Raw genomic sequence first — 20,492 nt, forward strand, 5'->3', positions numbered from 1 at the left:
CTCCCATCCTCGGGCGGAGGATGCAGGAGTGGGGCCCTGGCTTGTTCACAACCAGTGGCGCAATGCGAGGCACCAGACTCAGGCCAGTTCCGTTCACTGAGGCTCCTCCTCAGGCAAATGAGGGGGTTGGACCCGCGGGCCCCAGGGGCTCTTATCCCGCCTTCCACAGCACCCGAGCTGGCGTACGCCCGAATTTTATTTTATTTTATTTTATTTCATTTTTTAACAATTGAATTTTAAAAAAAAAAAAGCAAAACAGCTTCAGAGCTCCCAGTACACATGGAGGGAACTAGAGGGAGAGCAGCCCAGCCTAGGCTCCCGAAGCAAGGGGCGGGACCGGAGGAGGAGTATGTGCTGGAGAAGAACCCCGCCTCCCACCACTCTCGCCCGGCAGACGATCTAGGCATGCGCAACAGACCACCCGGGTCTCCGAACTACACTTCCCAAAAGGCTGTTCGGCATGTCGACGGATTCCGGGCCGAGTTCCGTCGCGGTTGCCACGGAGACGTTACTTCCGCTCCCTCCCGGATTCTCGTCACCCTCTGCACTCGCGGCCGCCTCAGCTCAATTCTATCCTCGGCCGCCGCCGTCGCCGCAGTCCTAGCCCTGGTACGGGGCCAGAGTGAGTAGGGGTCCGAGGGCGGCCTGAGCCCGGGTGGGGCGCTAGGTCGCCGGCGCCTGTTTTCGTAGTCTCGGGGAGAGGAAGGGGGTGCCGAGAGGGGAAGCGATGCGCCGGGCCGATGGTAGCGCGCCTGCGCAGTTCACGCCCTGCCCCCTTGGCGAGTCGCTCCTCCATTGGTCGCCCGGTGGCCTCCGAGCCAATCAGCGCCGCTCTTTCGCTGGGGCCTCCGCGAGGAGCTCGAGGCCCCTCCCTCATCATTCCCTTCTCTCTGATCTCTTCTCCCTCCCCCCCACCTAATTAAAACCTGAGGATTTGACGCCCCCTCCCCCAAAGCAGGGATCTTTTTTGGCCTTAACTCCTTAAGGGGAGAACAGCAGGTGAGGGGGTGGGGGCGTGTCCGGCCCAGCTCTGACCCCACCCCCACCTCTCCGCCCTCCCCCCTCCCTGAGCGTGGGCAGGCTCCGACCCCCCTCCCCCGCCTCCGAGACCGCCCTCCCCAGGACGGCCGAGACCCGGGCCCTGCCCCCCTCTTGGGGGAGGGGGCCCGAAGGGCCGACCACTCCCGCCCTCCTCAGGGGCGCCGTCTGCTCCCCAGATTTGCCTTGGAAGCCCCCGGCCTCCTGCTGCGGGCGAGGGTGAGGAAGAGGAGGCCATGGCCCCGGTGCTCCTGACAGCGAAGGCCTGCCAGGTGAGCCGGGGGCGGGGGCGGGGGCTGGGGGAGGGGCGGGGGGAGGGGCAGAGGAGGAGCCTTCCAGTCCGTCCCGGCACTTTGGGCAGCAGGAGGCCCTTCGGTCCCCGCGTGGATGTGGGCCGTGGTCACCATCACGGCAGATAATGAGCGCCCCGGGCCCTGTCGCCCCGAAGCCGGCCCTTCCCCCCGTTGTGCTCCCCCTCCTGCTAGCCGGGACCTCGCCCTTCTGCAGCCGGCCTGCCTCCCTGGCCCAGGCATCCCTGGAGGCTGCCCAGCTCGGCCCGAGGCATGCTGGGAAGGACAGACGAGTCGCTGTCCGCGGTGGTCTGTCTCTGTGCTTGCAAGTCCTCGACACCCCCACTCTGTGCTTGCGGGGCAGAGGCTCGGAGAGAGGAGGAGTGTGCGGGTCCCTGAGCGCAGGGCACTGAGCTGCCTTCTCCCCTCCTCCTGGCCCCCCAGAGCCTAGCCTAGAGGGTCACAAGTAGTCAGTCAGGCACAGCAACCCCGGCAGGGAAATGCCTTTATTATCCCCCTTTTCCAGATGAGGGAACTGAGGCACGGTGCCAGTAAGACAGTCCATAAGCACTGACTCAGGGCCTCCTCTGTATCAGCACCGTGCAAAGTGCTGAGGATACAAAGATCCCAAAGTCACTAAGTGAGTCAAGATCTGAACTCGGATCTTCCTGCCTTCTCTTCCATCGGTCTGAGCAGGTAGGAAGGAGACCGAAACTGATACTTGGTTTTTTCTTTTTTCCTCTCTAATACTTGTTACTTTTGCACCTTCTTGTGTTGTTTGACATCCGTGGGAGTTGGCCCAAGCGTTAAATTCCAGTTGTGTTCAGAGAAAGATTGCAGAGGACCTGTGATGGGCTCTGGTTGTTTTCCTGAGGACCTCAGTCCGCCCCTCGGCTGAAAAACTGGGGTTAGGATTTTCACTTTCTCTTTCTAGGATGAACAGGGTAACGTGTAAAATGCTGCTCAGGCCTTCAGGCTCTACCTAAATGTTAGTTACTTTTATTTTTGTTATTAGTCTGGGCCTCATTTGGTGCTTCAAGTTTGGGACAGTGAAGAAACGCTGGCCTGACATTAGGTTGGGCTTTTGAGTGGGGGGAAAGGAATAAGGTGTGGAGGCAGGTGGGAAGTGAAGGCCCAGGCAGAAATGATCCCCAGCATGGAAACAGGCAGCCCAGAGAAACCCTTGTAAAACACACCCAGTAAGGAAGGCTGAACGGGCTTTGCTGAAGCAGAGGCAGCTTGGAAGGAGCCCTGGGCTAGAAGTCTGAAAGCCTGGCTCTGATACTGACTAACTCCAGGGCCATGAGAACATCACTCAGCTCCTCTTAGATTCACTGTCATTTCTGGAAAATGGGGTAGTCAGACTTTCTCACTTGCCTCATGGGGCTGTCACAGAAAAATTACTTTGTAAACCAAAAATTCCTCTGTACGTTTAGTTATCATTTTATTATGTGATTCAGAGTCTCTAGTACAAACTGAGGCACACAGTAGGCACTTACTACATGTCTGATGTAGAGTATGCCTAAGCTGAAATGCTGAAAACCCTACGATTTATGCCAACTTCACTTCTCTCAGATCCATCTAAGGGACAGTCCCTGGGTAAGCACAATGGTCGTTGCTATTTCAGGAATCAGTGACGTTCAATGACGTGGCCGTGGACTTCACCCAGGAGGAGTGGAGGCACCTGGACCCTTCTCAGAAGGACTTGTACAGGGATGTCATACTGGAAAATTACAGGAACCTGGTGTGCCTGGGTAAGGAGGACTCCCATGACACTCAGCATTTGCCTGTGAGAGGGTCCTGGCTACCCCTTAAGAAATGTTAGGAGCTGTCTCAAAATCTCTGGTCTCTGAAAACCAATCCTTTTGTAACCAAAAGGTAGGATACGAATAGGTACTGTCAGTTCTTAGGTGACATGGCTTTGCTTTCACAAACTGGAAACTGGTAGCTTGATTATATGACCCCCTGAACCTCCCCGGAAATGCCAGTGCATGTGCCTGAAGATAAGAGTGGTCCCCAGCCTCTTACAATGGAGGAGGTCAAATTAATGTTCTTTCCAAGCTCACCTCTGCTCTAACCTCTTCCTAGGGTCCAAAGGACCTCTCACCCCATCTCTCCCAGTGTCTGCTGGGCCTCCCTCCATACCCGTGTTCCTGGAAGAGAAGGGGGCCGGGATTGGGTTCTGGGGGGCTGGGGGGCTCCAGCACTTTCCCATCTCCCCAAGCAGGACTTGCAGCCTCCAAACCAGAGGTGATTGACCAGCTGGAACGAGGGGAAGCTCCTTGGATGCCGGAGGGCAACGTCCCTGGAGGCGCCTGTCGGGGTGAGTGAGGGCCCCTCGGTGCTCAGTCTTTGCCAGCATCTGCTCAGCTGATCGTTGGGGGATGTCCTCTGCACGTGCTCAGCCAGCTCCCGCCCCAGGCCAGGGCCTTGTCTCTGCCTCCGTGAGTCACATTGCTGGCACATCCATGCCTCTGCTGGTGGGGCAGGTGACCTTTTCCGTGGTGGGCATCCTTCCATTATTCTCCCTGTTCTCCTGTGCATAGGTTGGTTTTGTGTGTGCTTTTGTCTGCCCTTTGGATCTTTCCTTCCCGTTTGTTTCTGTCTCCCCCGGTTTCCTCATCTGCAAAATGGGGGCAATCACAGTACCTCCCTCCCAGAGCAGTCGTGAGGAAAAAATCAGATCATATTTGTAAAGTGCTTCGCAAACCTTAAAGCACTACATGAATGCTAGCTATTATTATTGTTAGCGTTATGTTATTTAAAAAAACAAAAAGCCGGTAGTAAGTGCATGTAGTTTGTTGATTCTCTATTCGTGCTCTCCATAGCTTCCCTACTTCCTCATGCTCTGCCGTGCTTGGAGTGGCCATCTTGCCCATCCCTGCCCCCCATTTTATATTTTAGGAAGTTTTATTGTTACTTTTGGCTTGTAATATCACCTTCATTCCCAAATGCCTTCTTCCCTCTCACCGTCCCAGTGAGCCTTCCCTTGTAACCAAGACTGAACACCAGAAGTGAGGTTCAGCCAAGCCAGGGAGCGCATTAATCACTGTGGACCGTCTACATGACGGTCCACCCTGGCCACCCATAGCCCCCCATTTAACAGAGGGAAGTGAGGTGTTTTCTCTCCTCTTTGTCTTATCGCAGACCTGGAATTCACTGATTCAGGAAACTCCCATTGAGGGATTTCCCCTGCTAGTCTAGCTCCGACACCTTCAGGCCCAGGGGCAGCCAGGCATTCAGTCCCCCCAACACAGGGGCCTGCTCAAGCCTGAGGTGGATGATAAAACTCTTCAGGGGCAGGAGGAGAGGGCGAGAAGGGAACAGGCATTTATTAAGTGCCTACTGCCTGCCATGCACTTCGTTGAGTACTTTGCATTGGGTCTTCACAACAACCCTGTGAAGGAAGTGTTGTTGTTCTCCCTTTGTAGTGGAGGATACTGAGGCAGGGAGAGGTCGCCTGACTTGCCCAGGGTCACGTGACTTCGGACTTGGATCTCCACCCGCTGTGTCACCAGACTTGGTTGGTACAGAAAGGCCATTCCTCTTCTAATGTAGCTTCCAGGCTTACAAAGTCACCGTGAGGACCAAGGCTAAGTGACTGGGCCAGGGTGAAATTGTCGGGGTGTGTCAGAGGTGGGACTTGAATGCAGGGCTTCCTGGCCTCTTGGCCAGCTATAATCTCTAGGCTGTACTGTCTCTCTTTATACAATAGAAACAAAGCAAGACTTCAATGATTTTTTGTTATTTTAATTGATTGTTCATGCTTGAGCCATGCCAACATAATAAAAATGGCAGTGCAGAATATGATTACTCTATGGACATAGAAAAATACCCTGGAAGAACAAGAAAGGTCATGAAAATGAATGAAGGGGGCTTAGCATTACTAGATCTCAAACTACCTTAGAAAGCAATAACTCTCAGAGCTATGTTTTGTAAATTGTTGTGGGTAAAAATTTATCTATGCAGGCAGTGGGCTCACAGTCAAGACCTCCCCTCATGCTGGCACATCAGGTTCCTAGGGCCAGAACAGTTAGTACAAATAAACCCAAAAAACGTTCTTCGGGGTCTGAGACCCACTCTCCACCAGGTGTAACTCCCGACTCCTGGCTGCTGGCTGCCCTTGTCTCCCCCTCCCTGGGGTAGGTAGGGTGTGGCTTCCTGCTGGCCTCCTCGCCCCTTCCTGAAGTGGCCTGCTGGTCCCAGGGCACTGTTGGACAGACACCAGGAGAAGCTCACATGGGCATGCTGTGGTCAAGGAGGCCTCCCTCTCTGCCAAGTGACTCCTGGAGAACTGTGGCTGCGGATGACCTCGCTGGCTGGCCCACCACCAGAATTGTGCCTCCAAAGGGCCTGCTTACTTTACCCAAAACCCAGAGGGCTTTACGGAGCACCTTCGGCCACCGCCTAGACTTCCTAGCCATAGTCACTTCCTTCATTGAGCTGCTCTCCTTCCTTCCAAATTGACTAAGGACTTTTTGTGCCTAGTTAAATGTTTTTGGTTAGTTGATTGATTCGGTAGAGATGTTGCCCCTTGAGAAAGGAATTAGAACTAGAGCACCTTGCTGTTTACTTTACATGGCGTGGAGCCATGCGTTCCTTTGTCCCTTCAGTTGACTCCCACCCTTACAGATGAACTGGCATAGAAAGGCCAAGCAACAGGTAGAACCAATCAAAGAGCATTCTGGTGTTGAGACGCTAGGGATCAGGACTTGAGTCAGGGGCTTCAAACGCTGGGAAGGAGCTTGGCAGAAGTAGGGTTTATGCCAACATCTAACACCATATTCCCCTCCAAGCAGACCCGTGCTCTAAAGCAGCCCTGTGCGATACTGAAGGCCACTTACGACCCGCCAAGGATTTATGGTGGCCTGCACAACATCCGACCAGAGGGCCACAAGTGGCCTGCCAAAGTGACCCACGGGACAGACGTTGTGCAGGCCAGGCAACAAGGTGGCATCCTAAAAATGAGAGGACTGAGGGTGGTGGGGAGCATGCCGGTGTCTGACAAGGAGGAGGATTTGTCCCCAAGAAGTTCAGTTCCAGCAGACTAAGCTGTGGCCCAGAGATTAAACCCAACACGCTTGATGCAGCAGTATTTCTAGAGGGAGCAGGGCAAACAGTGTTGCTGGCAACAGCGCTGTAAATCAGCAATGAGCATTCGTTGTCCCTGCGTGCCTGGCCCAGGGAAACCAGAGGCAATGATGCTGGTGGCCCAGCTGCTTCCAAACCTTCCTCATAGTAGTGAGGGACTGTCAGGTGCAGGCCAGTGGGTTTTTCTAAACTCTGTCTTTTAAAAGTCCCTATTAGGAGGAAAGGCTCGCTGGGTAAGAGGATGGGACAGATAAATTCACAAAAGATTGTGGTATCAGTCAGTAAACATTGCTGTTGTTAAGTTGTTTTAGGCCTGTCCGACTCTTTGTGACCCCATTGGGGGTTTTCTTGGCAAAGGACTGGTTTGTCACTTCCTTCTCCAAGTCGTTTTACAGATGAGGAGACTGAGGCAAACAGGATGAAGTGACTTGCTTAGGATCACACAGCTAGTGAGTGTCTGAGGCCAGACGAATGTTCCTGATTCCCAGCCTGGTGCTTTATCCACTGTGCTTAGCTGCCCTAAGCATTTGTTAAGCTCCTGCTAAGTGTCAAGCACTGTATAAGGCTGGGGACACAAAGAAAGCTAAGGCAGCCCCTGCTCTGGCGGGAGCTGAGATCTGAACGAGGATGGGATGTGGAGATGAGGAGGGAGGACTGTCAGGACAAAGGCCTGGAGTCTGGAGCATCTTGTTAGAGGAAGAACAAGGAGGCTAGGGGGTCACCGGATTACAGTCAGTGGGGCAGGGGAGCCAAGTGAGGGAAGGTGGGAAGGGGCCAGGTTATAGAGGGCTTTAAACACCCACCAGTGTGTTGTACTTGATCCTGGAGGCCGTAGGGAATCACATTGAGATCATCGAATAAGGAGGTGACGTGGCCGGACCTGCCTTACTTTGGTGGGGCAGGCAGACCCCTACACCCCCTAAAGCTACTGCAGTAGTCCAGGCGTGAGGGGGCAGCATCTGTATTTGGGTGTAAACATAGCAGGCACAGGTAACTGTGTCTGACAGAAAGAGTGAGATACGAGCAGGAGAACAACGCAGAGTGGGGCCTCGAGGCCCCGACTGAGGCTGGAGAGTGGACAACAGTGTCATATCCTCATCCGAAGCTGAGTAAGAGGTCAGCGAAGAAGACCCTGGACTCGCTCGTTAGGATCCCTGGTGGCGTCAGAAGAGACAGTGTCTTCAGTAAGGAACCCGAATTCTCAGGGATGAGAAATGGATGGAGGGGTAAGAGGGAGGGCGTTCTTGTTAAGGAGGGTGGAAGATGATGCGCAGTGAGGAGAATGGGTCATGGATGGAGTGTTTGTTGAGAACTTTTTCGATGCCAGGTCAGAGTTTAGAGCCCAGGATACACACAGCACGCTAGACGCCCCCTCCCCTCAGGGAGCTTGTATTCTAAGAGGCCAGAGTGAAAGAGAGTTTGAGAGGGAAGCAAGGAGAGCGAGCAGCGGTCATTGGTCAAGCCTCTAATGACGTAGTAGACGAGGGATTCTCAGAAAACCAAAGAGGACGTTTGGTGCGAGAGCAGCCGGGCGTGCCTGGGCCCGCGGACTGAGCCAAAGGGAGCCGAGAGGGCTGCCCGTTTCTCTGAACCCGCACCGTAGAGCATTTTCCACAGCGTGGTTCACCTTCTCGTATCCATCCCTGTTTGATGTCTGCGGTGAAATGGCAGACTCCCCGAGCCCAGCAAACTCAGGCGCGCGACGCTCCGGGAATGTCCTCGTTGCTTGTTTTCGGTAACTTTCTGGGGGGAGGGATTGCTGAGTTAGGAGGCAGAGATGGTTGCGTGAGTCCCCTCATTTGCCAGAATGCTTGGGATCATTCAGAGCTCTGCCAGCGGTGAAGTGAGCATGTGCTTCTGACCAACTTTGTGCGTCGCCGAGCTGCTTTCGGCCCGCGTTTCCCCAATCAGGAGCAGTTCTAGCAGCACGTTTTCTGGCGACGCTCGATCGTTAACATCCTTGTTTTTGGAGACTGATTCACTCTTATCTTTGCAGTTGTGGCTTGTTAATTATTTTGGATGTTGGATTTTTGTAGGAGAGAGTTTGTCAAAAGTTTTTTTTTTGTTTGTTTGTTTGTTTTTTCTCTAGACCATATCTTTTTCCGTCTTCTAGCCACATTTATTTTATTTCGGCAAAAGCTTTTTACGTCATCCTAGTGGTCTGTTTCATCTTTTGTAATCCTGTGTGTCACGTCTTGTTGCAAATTCATCCCCCTCTGTGGTAGATAATAGTTTCTAGTTTCTAGTAACTTTTTAATAGTGTACCTATTATAGCTACATTGTTTTTCCATTTGGAATTTACTGTGTTATGTATTGCAAGAAGCTGGACCAAACCTATTACCTGCCTAACTGCTATCCAGTTTTCCCAACAATTCATAAGGTGAATGAGTTTTCCTTGTATTTGATGATGTTGAGGTTTTTGAAGACCAGTCTACTATTCAGGTTTCCTTCTTGCATATTTAATCAGTTACCTCAATCAGCTTTTTAATTTTTTTTGCCTGGTACCCAGAAGTTGGGTTTTTTTGGGGGGGGGGAGCCGAGGCAGTTGGGGTTAAGTGACTTGCCCAGGGTCACACAGCTAGTATCGAGTGTCTGAGACCAGATTTAAACTCAAGTCCTCCTGACTCCAAGGCGGGTGCTGTATCCACTGCGCCACCTGGCTGCCCCAGAAAGTTTTGATAAATACTGCTTTTGGTAATGCCAGACCGTTTTCATCCTCCCCCCCCCACTCCCTCCACACACACACACACACACACACACACGCACGCACGCACGCACACTCACTCTCTCTCTCTCTCTCTCTCTCTCTCTCTCTCTCTCTCTCTCCCCCTCTCTCTCCCTCTCTCTCCCTTGATGTTCTTGACCTTTTATTTCCCTCCATGTGAATTTTGTTATTATGCTCTCTGATACTGTAATTTCAATAGTATAGGATTAAATAATATTGATTAATTTTAGTAGCTTCTTCATTTTTACTTTATTGGCAAAGTCTACGCGTGAATGTTGAACCTCTATTTAGTTCTTCCTTTATTTTGTGAAAATTATTTTAGGGTTGTATTTAAGTTCTATGGGTGGGTCTTCATGGGGTAAATCCTAGTATTTAGTATATTTTGTTATCTTGATTGTTTGAAGCTCTCCAGAACTTGTTGGCTGTTCTTCTGGCTCAGTTAGGATTCCTTTCTGTCGACTGTCCTCTGTGTTCTGACAATTTACACTCTGTCTTTCTGTATAATTTCTGGGAAATTCTTGGTACTCCGATTCTGTATTCCTTTGTATTTTTATGGAACACAGTAATTCCCAGATTGTATCATCGTGCTCTTTCTTCTGTCTCTTTTGGATTGTACAGATAAGAAGTCTTCTTTCAGTTTTTCCGTTTTGAAAAACTTTGCTCTCTTGTTTGTTCTACCATCTCTCCGTATTTTCTGGTTATGTCTGAATCACTCTGTTCCTCAGAGTCCACTGTTACCCCTGAAAGGCTAAGTAAATCTTAGTCTGCATCAGGAGAGGCAGATTACCTGGTGTAGGAGGGTGAGGGAACAGTCCAGACCACAGCTGGAGGAGCCTCTTGCCATGGGAGCCACCCTGTGGGATGCAGTGGTAGCCCTAGTGAACGTCCCCGGACAGTCCTAGGGAGCTGATGCTGCCCTTCAGTCCCGTGGGGCTCAGGGGTTGGCTCGCCAGCTCCTTAGTTACTTCTTGTGCAGGATTCGTCCTGGGAAATGAGGGAGGGCATCTTGTCCCAGCTGGGCTTTTCTCCATTTTGATGGTGATACACAGATGTTTGGCATTATTAATTCATGGGTTTTTATTGGTCTGGATTTGTGATTTCATTGAGGGAGAGAATTCTTGACATTGGACCTCCCTCCACAGATGTGTATCAACAGCGAGTCAGCAGTGATAGATTAGAGAGTGCCTCCTGGCCCGGAGATTCAACGATTTGGCCACTGCTGTCCAGCCAGCATGTTTCGGAATCACTGTGATGTGCCTTCTCTCAGTGATAGGATACACACTAGGTTTTGTTTCACTGAAAAGTTTGGAGGTGTCAAACACGTTATCCAGTTCTTTGAATGGAATTAAGCCAACTCTTCCTCTCTTAGCTTATAATTTAATATTTTATTTTTTCCCAATTACATGTAAAAATAATTTTAGCATTTTTTTTCAAATTTTGAGTTTGAAATTCTTTCTACCACTCCCCCGTCATTGAGAAGGCAAGCAGTTTGACATGGGTTGTTATACATGTGTAGTCATGCAAAATGAATTTCCATGTGAGTCATGCGTGAAAGAAAACACAGACCAGTAAATAAAGAGAGAAAATACAGAAAAAGTATCTTGGATCTTCCTTCCGGCTCTACCGAGTCTTTCTCTGGAGCTGGCCAGCACCTTTCATCCTAAGTCCTTCCAAATCATCTTGGATCATTGTGTTACTGAGAATAGCTAAGTCATTCACAGCAGATCATCGCGGAATGTTGCCGTTACTGTATACAATGCTGTCCTGGTTCTGCTCACTTCACTTTGCTTCAATTCTTGTAGGTTTTTCCAGGATTTTCTGACAGCATCCTGCTCAGGTTTTTTTTGTTTGTTTGTTTTTTATTTTTTTAGGTGAGGCAATTGGGGTTAAGTGACTTGCCCAGGGTCACACAGCTAGTAAAGTGTCAAGTGTCTGAGGCCAGATTTGAACTCGAGTCTTCCTGACTCCAGGGCTGGTGCTCTATCCACTGCGCCACCTAGCTGCCCTATGCTCATTATTTCTTATAGCATGATAGTATTCCACCACAATTATATACAACTTGTTCAGCCATTCCCCAATTGATGGACATCCCTTCAGTTTCCAAGAACTGCTATAAATATTTTTGTACACATAGGTCCTTTTCCTTTTTGTTTATGGTCTCTTTGGGATACAGACCTAGTAGTGCTATTGCTTGGTCAAAGAATATGCATAGTTTTATACCCCTTTGGGCATAGTTCCAAATGGCTCTCCAGAATGGTTGGATCAGTTCACAACTCCATCAGCAATACAGTAGTGTTCCAATTTTCCCACATCTTCTCCAGCATTTATCATTTTCCTTTTCTGTCATGTTGGCCAGTCTGATAGGTGTGATGTGGTAGCTCAGGGTTGTTTTGATTTGCATTTCTCTAATCACTAGTGCTTTGGAGCATTTTTTCATTTGACCATCGATGGCTTTGGTTACTTTGTCTAAAAACTGCCTGTTCATACCCTTTGACCATTTATCCCTTGCTCTCTTTGTATTCAGTTCTGGGCCCTGCCTGGTGCCCATCTGCAGTGTCTGTACAAATTCAGGCACTAATAGACCACCTCTGCTGCCTCTCCATCCAGTCCATTCTGTTCAATAGGTAGTTTTCATCTCACCCGGTGACTAGAGGCAGCCCTGTCAGTGCTCTGAGGAGCTCAGGGCACCCTCCTCTTCCTCTGTGGTTGTGTGCCAAGGTCGTTCTTAGGGGATTGGGCTCACCACCAGCCCGCTCTTTGGCTTACTGTTTCCTGAAGAGTTACTTTTGGTGGGGGCAGCTAGGTGGCACAGTGGATAGAGCTCTGGCCTTGGAGTCAGGAGGACCTGAGTTCAAATCCAGCCTCAGACACATAACACTCACTAGCTGTGTGACCCTGGGCAAGTCACTTAACCCCATTGCCTAGCCAAAAAATAAAAAAAAAGTTACTTTTGGCTGTAGTCTAGGGAGACATCAGTAAAAGAAATAACTTCTACACAGACATGGAGCAGATACGTATGGAAGAGATTCTTTATTCCCACTCAGAAAAGGAAATGCTAAACGCACGTGCGTGCACGCGCGCGCGCGCGCACACACACACACACACACACACACTATACCCCATGCATTACAGGATGACTAGAACTGAATTAAGCAGTTCATTTAGGTTGCTAGTATCCAAACCTTGTTGGATATTAAACGGCTTTTGCAAAGCCGTTGTAGTCTTTTCACATTTCACCCTACTGAGCCCAAATGCCAATCTGAATTTTCTCTTCCCTGGTTTCTCTGATGCCAACGCCTCCCTTGATGCTTAGGTACCCCCATGAAGTAATTGAAGGTGTAGATATGGGGGTTTTCCCCTGCTGCTGCCTTTCTTGATATTGAGAGATGCAACCTCTCAGACCAAAGCCTCCAGCCTTTTCAGGTTTTGACAGGAAAGGGAACAAGCAGTTTTGACCTACCCACTATGTGCCAGGCCCTGTGCTAAGCACTTTACAAACATTATTTAATCCTCACAACAACCCTGTGAGGTAGATGGTATTATGATCCCCATTTTACATTTGAGGAAATTGAGGCAGGCAGCATTGAGGCCAGATTTGAACTCAGGTCTTCCTGACTCCAGACCCATTGTCTTATCTGCTGGAACGCCTGGCTAAATATCAGAGGAGAGAAGACACAGAAATGGGGTGGTCTTACCCCAGACACAGGCTTGCCTAGGCAGGACATGTGCTTGTGATCATGGGGGCCCTCTAGACAGCTCACAGTTCCTCTTGTTTCAAAGCCAGGAAGGAGGAGACGGGAGCCAGCATCGATTGTTTAAGGCCAAATATTGATTCATATCGGGGCTGGACCTTGGGTCCAGCGCCTGAGAAGTCTGAGGTGATGCATTTCAGGTTTAAAGAGCTGAGGCAGTATCAGTGGAAGTAATCAATAACCACACCCCACTTAGAGCAACTCACAAAATGCTGACACCTGTATCAGGTGATCAGACCTTTACTGACTTGATGAATCAAAGGCATTAAACTGGGTGCATAAAAATCCTCAGTCATTTTGGAAGGGATAAAACCATTTTTATTGAGTTGTTTTTCAGTCGTGTCCAACTCTTTGAGACCCCATTTGAGGTTTTCTTGGCAAAGAGACTGGAGTAGTTTGCCATTTCCTTCTCCATCTCATTTTAACAATGAGGAAACTAATGCAAACAGGGTTAAATGATTTGCCCAGGGTCACTAGTAAGCAGTAAGTGTTAGGCCAGATTTGAACTTGCGAAGGCCCAGGGCTCTATGCACTATGGCACCACCTAGCTGCCCATGAATAAAAGCCATCAGATGAAATGAAATGACTGTACCCAAGAAGTTTATTGGGACCTGCAGAAGAGACTCGGGCACTCCTGGTGGGGGCAGGATAAAGTAGCGAGTTCAGAATCCGGGCCTTTGAGAGACCGGCCACCTTGGAGGAGAGGGAAGTTCAGCCCAGCCCCTGAGGGAGATTTGCTTGAAGGTAGGGAAGGAAAGCCTGCAGCCACCTGCTCTGCCCCTTTCCCCCTTAACCCAAGGTTAACCTTGTTAACTTGGAACAAATAGAAGAGTTTGGACTCCTGTGGGCATCTCAGAAGTGTCCTTGGGATAGCTGAGAGTAGCGCCTGCATTGGGCGCTAATGAGGACACCTGGTCAGAAAGGAACATCCCGAGGGCTCCGCTAAGGGCAGGAAAGAGCTTCGCCACACAACGTGCTGTTTTCTCCTGGATTCTGAGTGCTTTTATGCGACAGCGTGCACTTCGTTTGGCATAATGTTTTGTACCGTACCACCTTCGTAAATACTGTCTCCTAAAAACTGGTTAAACCTTGCAGCCTAATTTTTATCAACTGATAATCAATTGAGGGGGGAGTACACCAATCAGGGCTCATAAGTTGGGGGGAAAAACATCGCAGAGTTACCTGTAGAGTCCTGAGGAGACAAGGAGCCAGCTGTCCTGTGGGGACCCAGCCCACCAGTGCAGATCTGGGTTTGGAGAATGACTTCTCTGAATGTGTAGAAGTGGGACATGGAGTGTGGAGTTCAGGGTCCAGCATGGTTCCTTTGCCCACAGGGTGGAGGTGGTTTGGGAGGGGAGAGAGGCAGTCCTAGTGGTGGAGGTCACTAAGAAGTCCCACTAGGGTGTTGATTACATCATTGGAAAAGAGGAGACATCTGTGAAAGGTGATGCTGGTAGAATTGGATAGTGGGGATGTGTTTGGGTGGGAGGGGGGGGCTGTTGGAGGCAATCAGGATTAAGTGACTTGTCCAGGGTCACACAGCTAGTAGGTGTCTGAGGCCAGATTTGAGCTCAGGTCCTCTTGACTCCAGGGCTGATGCTCTTCCCACTGTACCACCTAGCTGCCCCATATGACTTTGAGGATATGAGTCTGAGGCACTGAGAGGATTGCCCAGATAGACAGATTTAAGGGATAGATACTGGTTTCAGTTTTGGACCTATTGGATATCCAAAAGTGACAATTGATAATGCAGAAGGCAGGTAATGATCTACGTCACTGAGGTTCAGAAGAGATACTAGGGCTCAGTCATAGGACCATAGATAGAGAGCAGGCTGTCTGGTCTAGCCCCTCCTTTTGCAGATGAGGAAACTGAGGCATAGCAGTTGAGTGACTTGCTGGTGCTCATATGAGCCAGTATCAGAAGTAGGATTTGAGCCTGGATCTTCCTGGTCCTGAGTCCAGCATTCTGACCAGTGCTTCACACGTCCTCTACAAATCTGAATCATCTACATCAAGATGGTGCCTGAACCTGTGGGAGTTGATGACCTCTTCGAGAGAAAGAACTTAGAGATAGCTGAGGCACCCATGCCAAGAGGACAGGAAACTGAGGAGAGAAAAGCGTGAGAGAGCAAAGCAAAGCTGAGCAGCCAAGGGCAGAGCGAGCTCCCAGGAGGAGGCCGGAGCCTTGGAGTATGCCCAAGCTAGACCAAGAGCGCCTGGGATGGGCAGTCAGGAAGAGCCACAGTCAGGGGAGGGGGCGGCAGCAGGGAAGAGAACAGGTATTGGTGTGGTCCCAGGTCTGATGGGCTACTATTGCTGTGGCCAGCCAGCGGTGCGCAGGCCTATGACAGAGGGGGACGTCATCAAGCACAGAGTGGCACGATCAGGCCAGCTGATGAAATCACTGAGAGATGACATAGAGAGGGAAGAGTACCCAGGGCTAAGTCTGGGGGGACTCCCAGCGTCCACAGAACAAAAGAGACTGAGAAGAAACAGACAGGTGGGAGAAGAGAGAGGAGAGGAAGGGAAGAGAAGAGGGGGGAAAGACAGAGGAGAGAGAGGAATCTCAGCTGAATGAAGAGGCTGGAAGCCAGATTACCAAAGGCTGAGGAATGAGGGACCTCCTTGGTGACTGTCCACTCACTGTCTAAATGGGGGGAGGGCAACATGGTGTGGCCACAAGACTGCTGGGGTGGAAGTTGGGAGATCCAGGTTCAAGTGCTGCCTCTGCTAGTGATCCTGGGCACGTCTGAGAACTCTTTGCCTCTGTTTTCTTACCATCCTAGAACAGTCTTCTGCCCCTTCCATTGTAAAACTCTGTCTGTGAAGCGACCTGATTTGGGGCAAGTCAGATTATCGGAATAGTCATTGTTTATGTTGAAATGAAGGTGGCCCCTTGAGTTTCCTCTCTTGGCCTCCGTTCTGCTGGAACGTCCCCGGGTAGGGATTCTCCCTTTTTGAGAGCCGTTGGGGTGCAGGAGAAAGGGCTGTGTGGCCTGGGAATCGGAAGACCATGGTTCTGGTCCCAGCTTTGGGACTGCTAAGTGGCGGCTACGGTGGTGACAGCAATGATGTCATTACTGCTATAAAATAATAGTACTCATCAGTCCTAGTTGTATAGCACTCATCTGATCCTTTCAGCAGCCCTGGGAGGTAGACACTGTTAATTATCACCTTCTTAAAATGAGAGGACTACAGCTGAGAAGAGGCTGAGTTCCTTGCCCACAGACACACAGGTAATTTGTACCTGAGGAGAGATTTGAACCCAGGCCTTCCTGACTCCAAATCTGACCCTCCACCCATTATGACCCTTTACCAGTGGTGACCTTAAGCACGTCATTAACTTATGTTGAGCCCCCAGTTTCCTCATTTGGAAAATGTCATAACTGAGCAGCTACCTTCGAAAGTTGTGAGGGTGAGTGTGGAAGGTTCTTATATGCTCTAAGTGCCTATAGAGACCTAAGATGGCATGATTGTTCATTCTGTTACCAGGAGTCTGACCGTCATTTTTCTCGAGCGGGGAGGCAGAAGACAGGGCTGAGTCCAGCATGGGGAAGAGGGGACACTGACGTGTTTTTCTTTGTTTCAGATTCCGAACCTGAGCCAGGAACCGCGGAGCCCACTCCAAAGCTGGACCCTGTCACGGGGCGACTGCCGGGGCGTGGTCCTCCTGTCTCCATGCTAGGAGACGCCTGGGGAAGGGCTGCTGGAGGAGAGATGGAGCAGATCAGGCAGGCGAGAGCCCCGCAGAGGACGCCTCCGAGGGAAGAGCCCGGGGAGGAGTGGAGGTCTGGCGACAGCTTCAGAACGGGGTCCGCCCTGCTTCCCCAGCAGCAGGTCTCTGTGGTCGAGACTCTCTATAAATGCGGTATACACAGAAGGAGTCTCAGTCTGTGTTCAGACCTCAGTAAAGGTGGTGGAATCTGCCCCAAGAAGATACTTTCCAAGCAGAAGGAATGTGGAAACTCCTTTAGTTGCAATTCAGGTCTTTCTGAGTATCAGCCAAGGCATCCCGAAGAGGAACCTTGTGGGTGTCATGAGCTTGGGAAGGCCTTCCACCAGACCGTTCACAGCAGAGAGAAATTCCCAAGTCAGAGGCCTCGTACTGAAGAGAGGCCGTACGAGTGTCCCGAGTGCGGGAGGGCCTTCCACCACGTCTCCTCTCTCAACTCCCATCAGCGGACGCACACTGGAGAGAGGCCGTATGAGTGTAATGAGTGTGGGAAGGCCTTCTGCCGGAGCACACACCTCATCGAGCACCAGACCATTCACACTGGGGAGAAACCTTACGAGTGCAGCGAGTGTGGAAGGGCCTTCCGCCAGAGCGCACAGCTGACGCGACACCAGAGGATTCACACCGGAGAGAAACCTTACAAGTGTCATGAATGCGGCAAGGCCTTCAACCACAGCTCTTCCCTTACCTCTCATCACAGGATTCACACTGGAGAGAGACCCTATGAATGTAATGAATGCGGCAAGGCCTTCAACCACTTTTCTTCCCTTACCTCCCATTACAGGATTCACACCGGAGAGAAGCCCTATGAGTGCAGCATCTGTGGCAAGGCCTTCTACCACAGCTCCTCACTCACGTTCCACTCCAGAATTCACACGGGCGAAAGACCGTACGAGTGCAATGACTGCGGGAAAACCTTCAATCACATTTCCTCTCTCATTTCCCATCACCGAATTCACACGGGAGAGAAACCTTACGAGTGCCATCACTGCGGGAGGGCCTTCCGCCGGAGCACACACCTCAGCCGACATCAGGTCGTGCACACTGGAAACAAACTCTGAGTGAGGGCGGTGGGGAGAGCCCGTGGCTCCTGACGGTCGGGATCCGTCCCGCAGAGGCGCCTTGCGAGGCAAAACCTCACGAACGTAATGAATGTGAGCCAGACTTCGGGGGGTACCCTTGATTGAGAATTAGTCCGCAGGTGAAGCATGTGTTCATCCTAGCCTGAGGCCTTGGTTTTTCCAAACCTTTTCTTCTCTCATTTCCCTGCCATCTCTGCCCTAGGCTTAGACTACCCAGACCCCGAAAGAAGAGCTGGTGATTTGAGAGGCACTCTTTGCACTTCGCTTTTGAAAATTCTCAGGTCTTCAAGTCTTCTCCCTTCTGCTCAAGCTATACCCTGGATCCATCCTTCCTGCCAGTTTCACCAGGACCTGACCCTAACGCACTCCCCGCTCTCATGAACCTTTAATGTTTTTTCCAGTCTCATCCCATTGGCCTAGGGTACTTCAAAAACAAAGGAATGCAAGGGTGGCCCTCCAGCCCTCCGCCGCCCATTGGACAGCGGGCCTGTCTCATTGCCACACTTCCTGTAAAAGTGGCTGATGTCACCCTATGTATTCTGAACCCCTCGAAATCTGTTTTCTCCCAAGACCTGCACTGCATCTTCTGTATCACATTCAAAGCGCCCTCTGAGTCGTCTGTCCCAAGGGCTCTTTCCCTGGTCTTCATCTTTCGTCTCCTTTGACTCCAAGAAAGAGGCTGTGCTCTTTTCCTCTTAGATGCTCTCTCCTCCTTCTGCGTCACAGCATCTTTCACTTCTTTCTCCTTTGCAGATTTCTCCTTTTGCCAACCCCCAAGGTTTTGGAATCTCATTCATTCCCAAGGCTTCTGTGTCATCGTTAGGAAGTGACCACACACACACACACACACACTCACACTCTCTCTCTCTCTCTCACACCCACACCACCTCAGGTCATTCATCAGAGTCATTCGTGGCTTTTGTTTGATTTCCTGTCACTGGTATCCCAATTCATGCTGTCTCATATTTGAAAACTTTGTTATTATTATTTTTATTTTTATATTTTTAAATTAATAATTGCCGTTGTAATACGTTCATTTCTAAATGCATCCCTCCCCTGCCTCCTGTGCTGGAGATCCTTCCCTTGCCGCCAAACCAGCCCACGCGACAGTGTGCAGAATCCATTCCCACCGCAGAGAGGGGAAGAGACACCTCTTCTCTCTTCTTTGGGGCCAAGCTTGGCCATCGAATCGTGCCGATTTCAGTGTGGATTTCTGGGGGTGCCTTTTCCCCTTCTGTTTACATTGCTGTGATCACTGTGCTCTTGTTTTGTTCTTCTGTTCACTTTGTGTCTGATTATTTCATGCATCTCATACTTCTCTGAATTCTTCATGTTTATTGTTTTGGCGCAGTAGTGTTCTTTGTTTAGCCATTCCTCCAATTAATGGGGGTTTTGTTTCCAATTCTTTGCTACTACAAAAAGTGTTAATAAACCTTTTGGTATACATGGGACCTTTTTTTTTTCCCCCTATCTTTGACTTCCTTGGCCGTGGGATCTCCGAGTCAAGGGGAGGGACGATTCCAGTAACTGATGCTAGCTTACTTCCAAATTGCTTTCTAGAGTGGTTGGACCAGTTAATAGCCACACTAACCGTGCGTTCGTTTACCTGTCCTTCTGTGATGCCTCCAGCACGTTTTGTCCTCCTTGCCGGTTTTCTAGATAAACTTCAGCGTCGGCTTGATTTGCATTCGGGATTGGACACGGTCTTTCATAGGGTCATTTCCTGTTATTCCACCACATCGAGTGGGGAATGGCTCTTGGTTTTATATTTTTGTCAGCTCCCCACGTGTTTTGGATTTGTGGTGGTTTGTTGACCAGTCACATCTGACCCTTCGTGGCCCGATTGGGGTTTTCTTGGCAGAGGGAGTGGAGTGGAGTGGAGTGGAAAGGAGGGTATTTTGGATATCAGACCCTTATTAGAGATGCTTAGTGTTGTTTGGCTAAAGATTCACCTGCTCAGTTAGCCGCAGCTGTGGCAGCTACCTAATCCAACTCTGTTCTGAATTTTTTATGGTGTGAGTTTTGATATTCAGGTGGTAGATCTACTTTGAGTTTGTTTTGGTGTGTGGTGTAAGATGTTGATCTGGAGCTCATTTCTACCAAACTGTTTTCTTATTTTCCCAGCAGTTCTTTTTCACACAGGGAGTTTTTCCCCCCAAGTAATTTGTCCTTGTTTATTCATGTTCCACTTCTCAGGAATCAAATCGAATGCATTCATGTCTGATTCTTCCTTGTCTAATCTTTTCTTGTCATTTTAAATTCCTCTTTGTCCCTTGCTTCTACTGATTTTCCTTTCACGGTTTCTCTTCTGTCACTCCCCTCCTCTTTCCCTGCTGCTACTGTGCTTTTGTTCTTAACTTCGCCTGCCTGTTTCAGGGTCTTCCCTTGTCCACTTTCTTCCCCCTCTAGTCCATCTTCCATCCATTCAACAAGCATTTATTGTCTGCCCTATGTGTCCCAGGATGGGGCTAAGCGCTAGGGACATAGAGACCTAAGCAAAACATGCCCAGTTCTTACCACCAATAAGTGAGTCTAAAATAAAATCTCTGTAGAGCCAAGTGTGGGCAGGGAGGCACCAACACTCGGCCTCCTACAGGAAGTGGTGTTTGGACAGGGCTTTGAAGCGAGCTGGGGATTCCTGGCGGAGGGGGTGGGGGAGGGCACAGACATGAGAGATGGGACGTCGTGTAAGGCACCACAAGAAAGTCCTTTTGGAGTCCATAATGGGGAGAGATGATGTGCTGTGCCTGGGAAGATTGACTGGAGGCAGTAATTTAGGGG

General features: G+C 50.2%; 1 protein-coding gene across 1 annotated transcript; it reads left to right on the forward strand.

The window, feature by feature from the left end:
• The first annotated feature begins 262 nt into the window (after positions 1-262).
• LOC114030768 (zinc finger protein 879-like) lies at positions 263-19,155 on the forward strand. The gene is made up of 5 exons (XM_027845652.1): positions 263-622; positions 1,198-1,310; positions 2,956-3,082; positions 3,556-3,651; positions 16,486-19,155. Exons 1-5 carry the CDS (start codon positions 280-282, stop codon positions 17,688-17,690), a joined length of 1,884 nt encoding a protein of 627 aa, XP_027701453.1. The 5' UTR covers positions 263-279; the 3' UTR covers positions 17,691-19,155.
• Positions 19,156-20,492: the final 1,337 nt, after the last annotated feature.

This window comes from Vombatus ursinus, unplaced genomic scaffold (assembly GCF_900497805.2).
Source record: "Vombatus ursinus unplaced genomic scaffold, bare-nosed wombat genome assembly UNPS02015012.1, whole genome shotgun sequence".
Lineage (NCBI taxonomy): Eukaryota > Metazoa > Chordata > Mammalia > Diprotodontia > Vombatidae > Vombatus > Vombatus ursinus.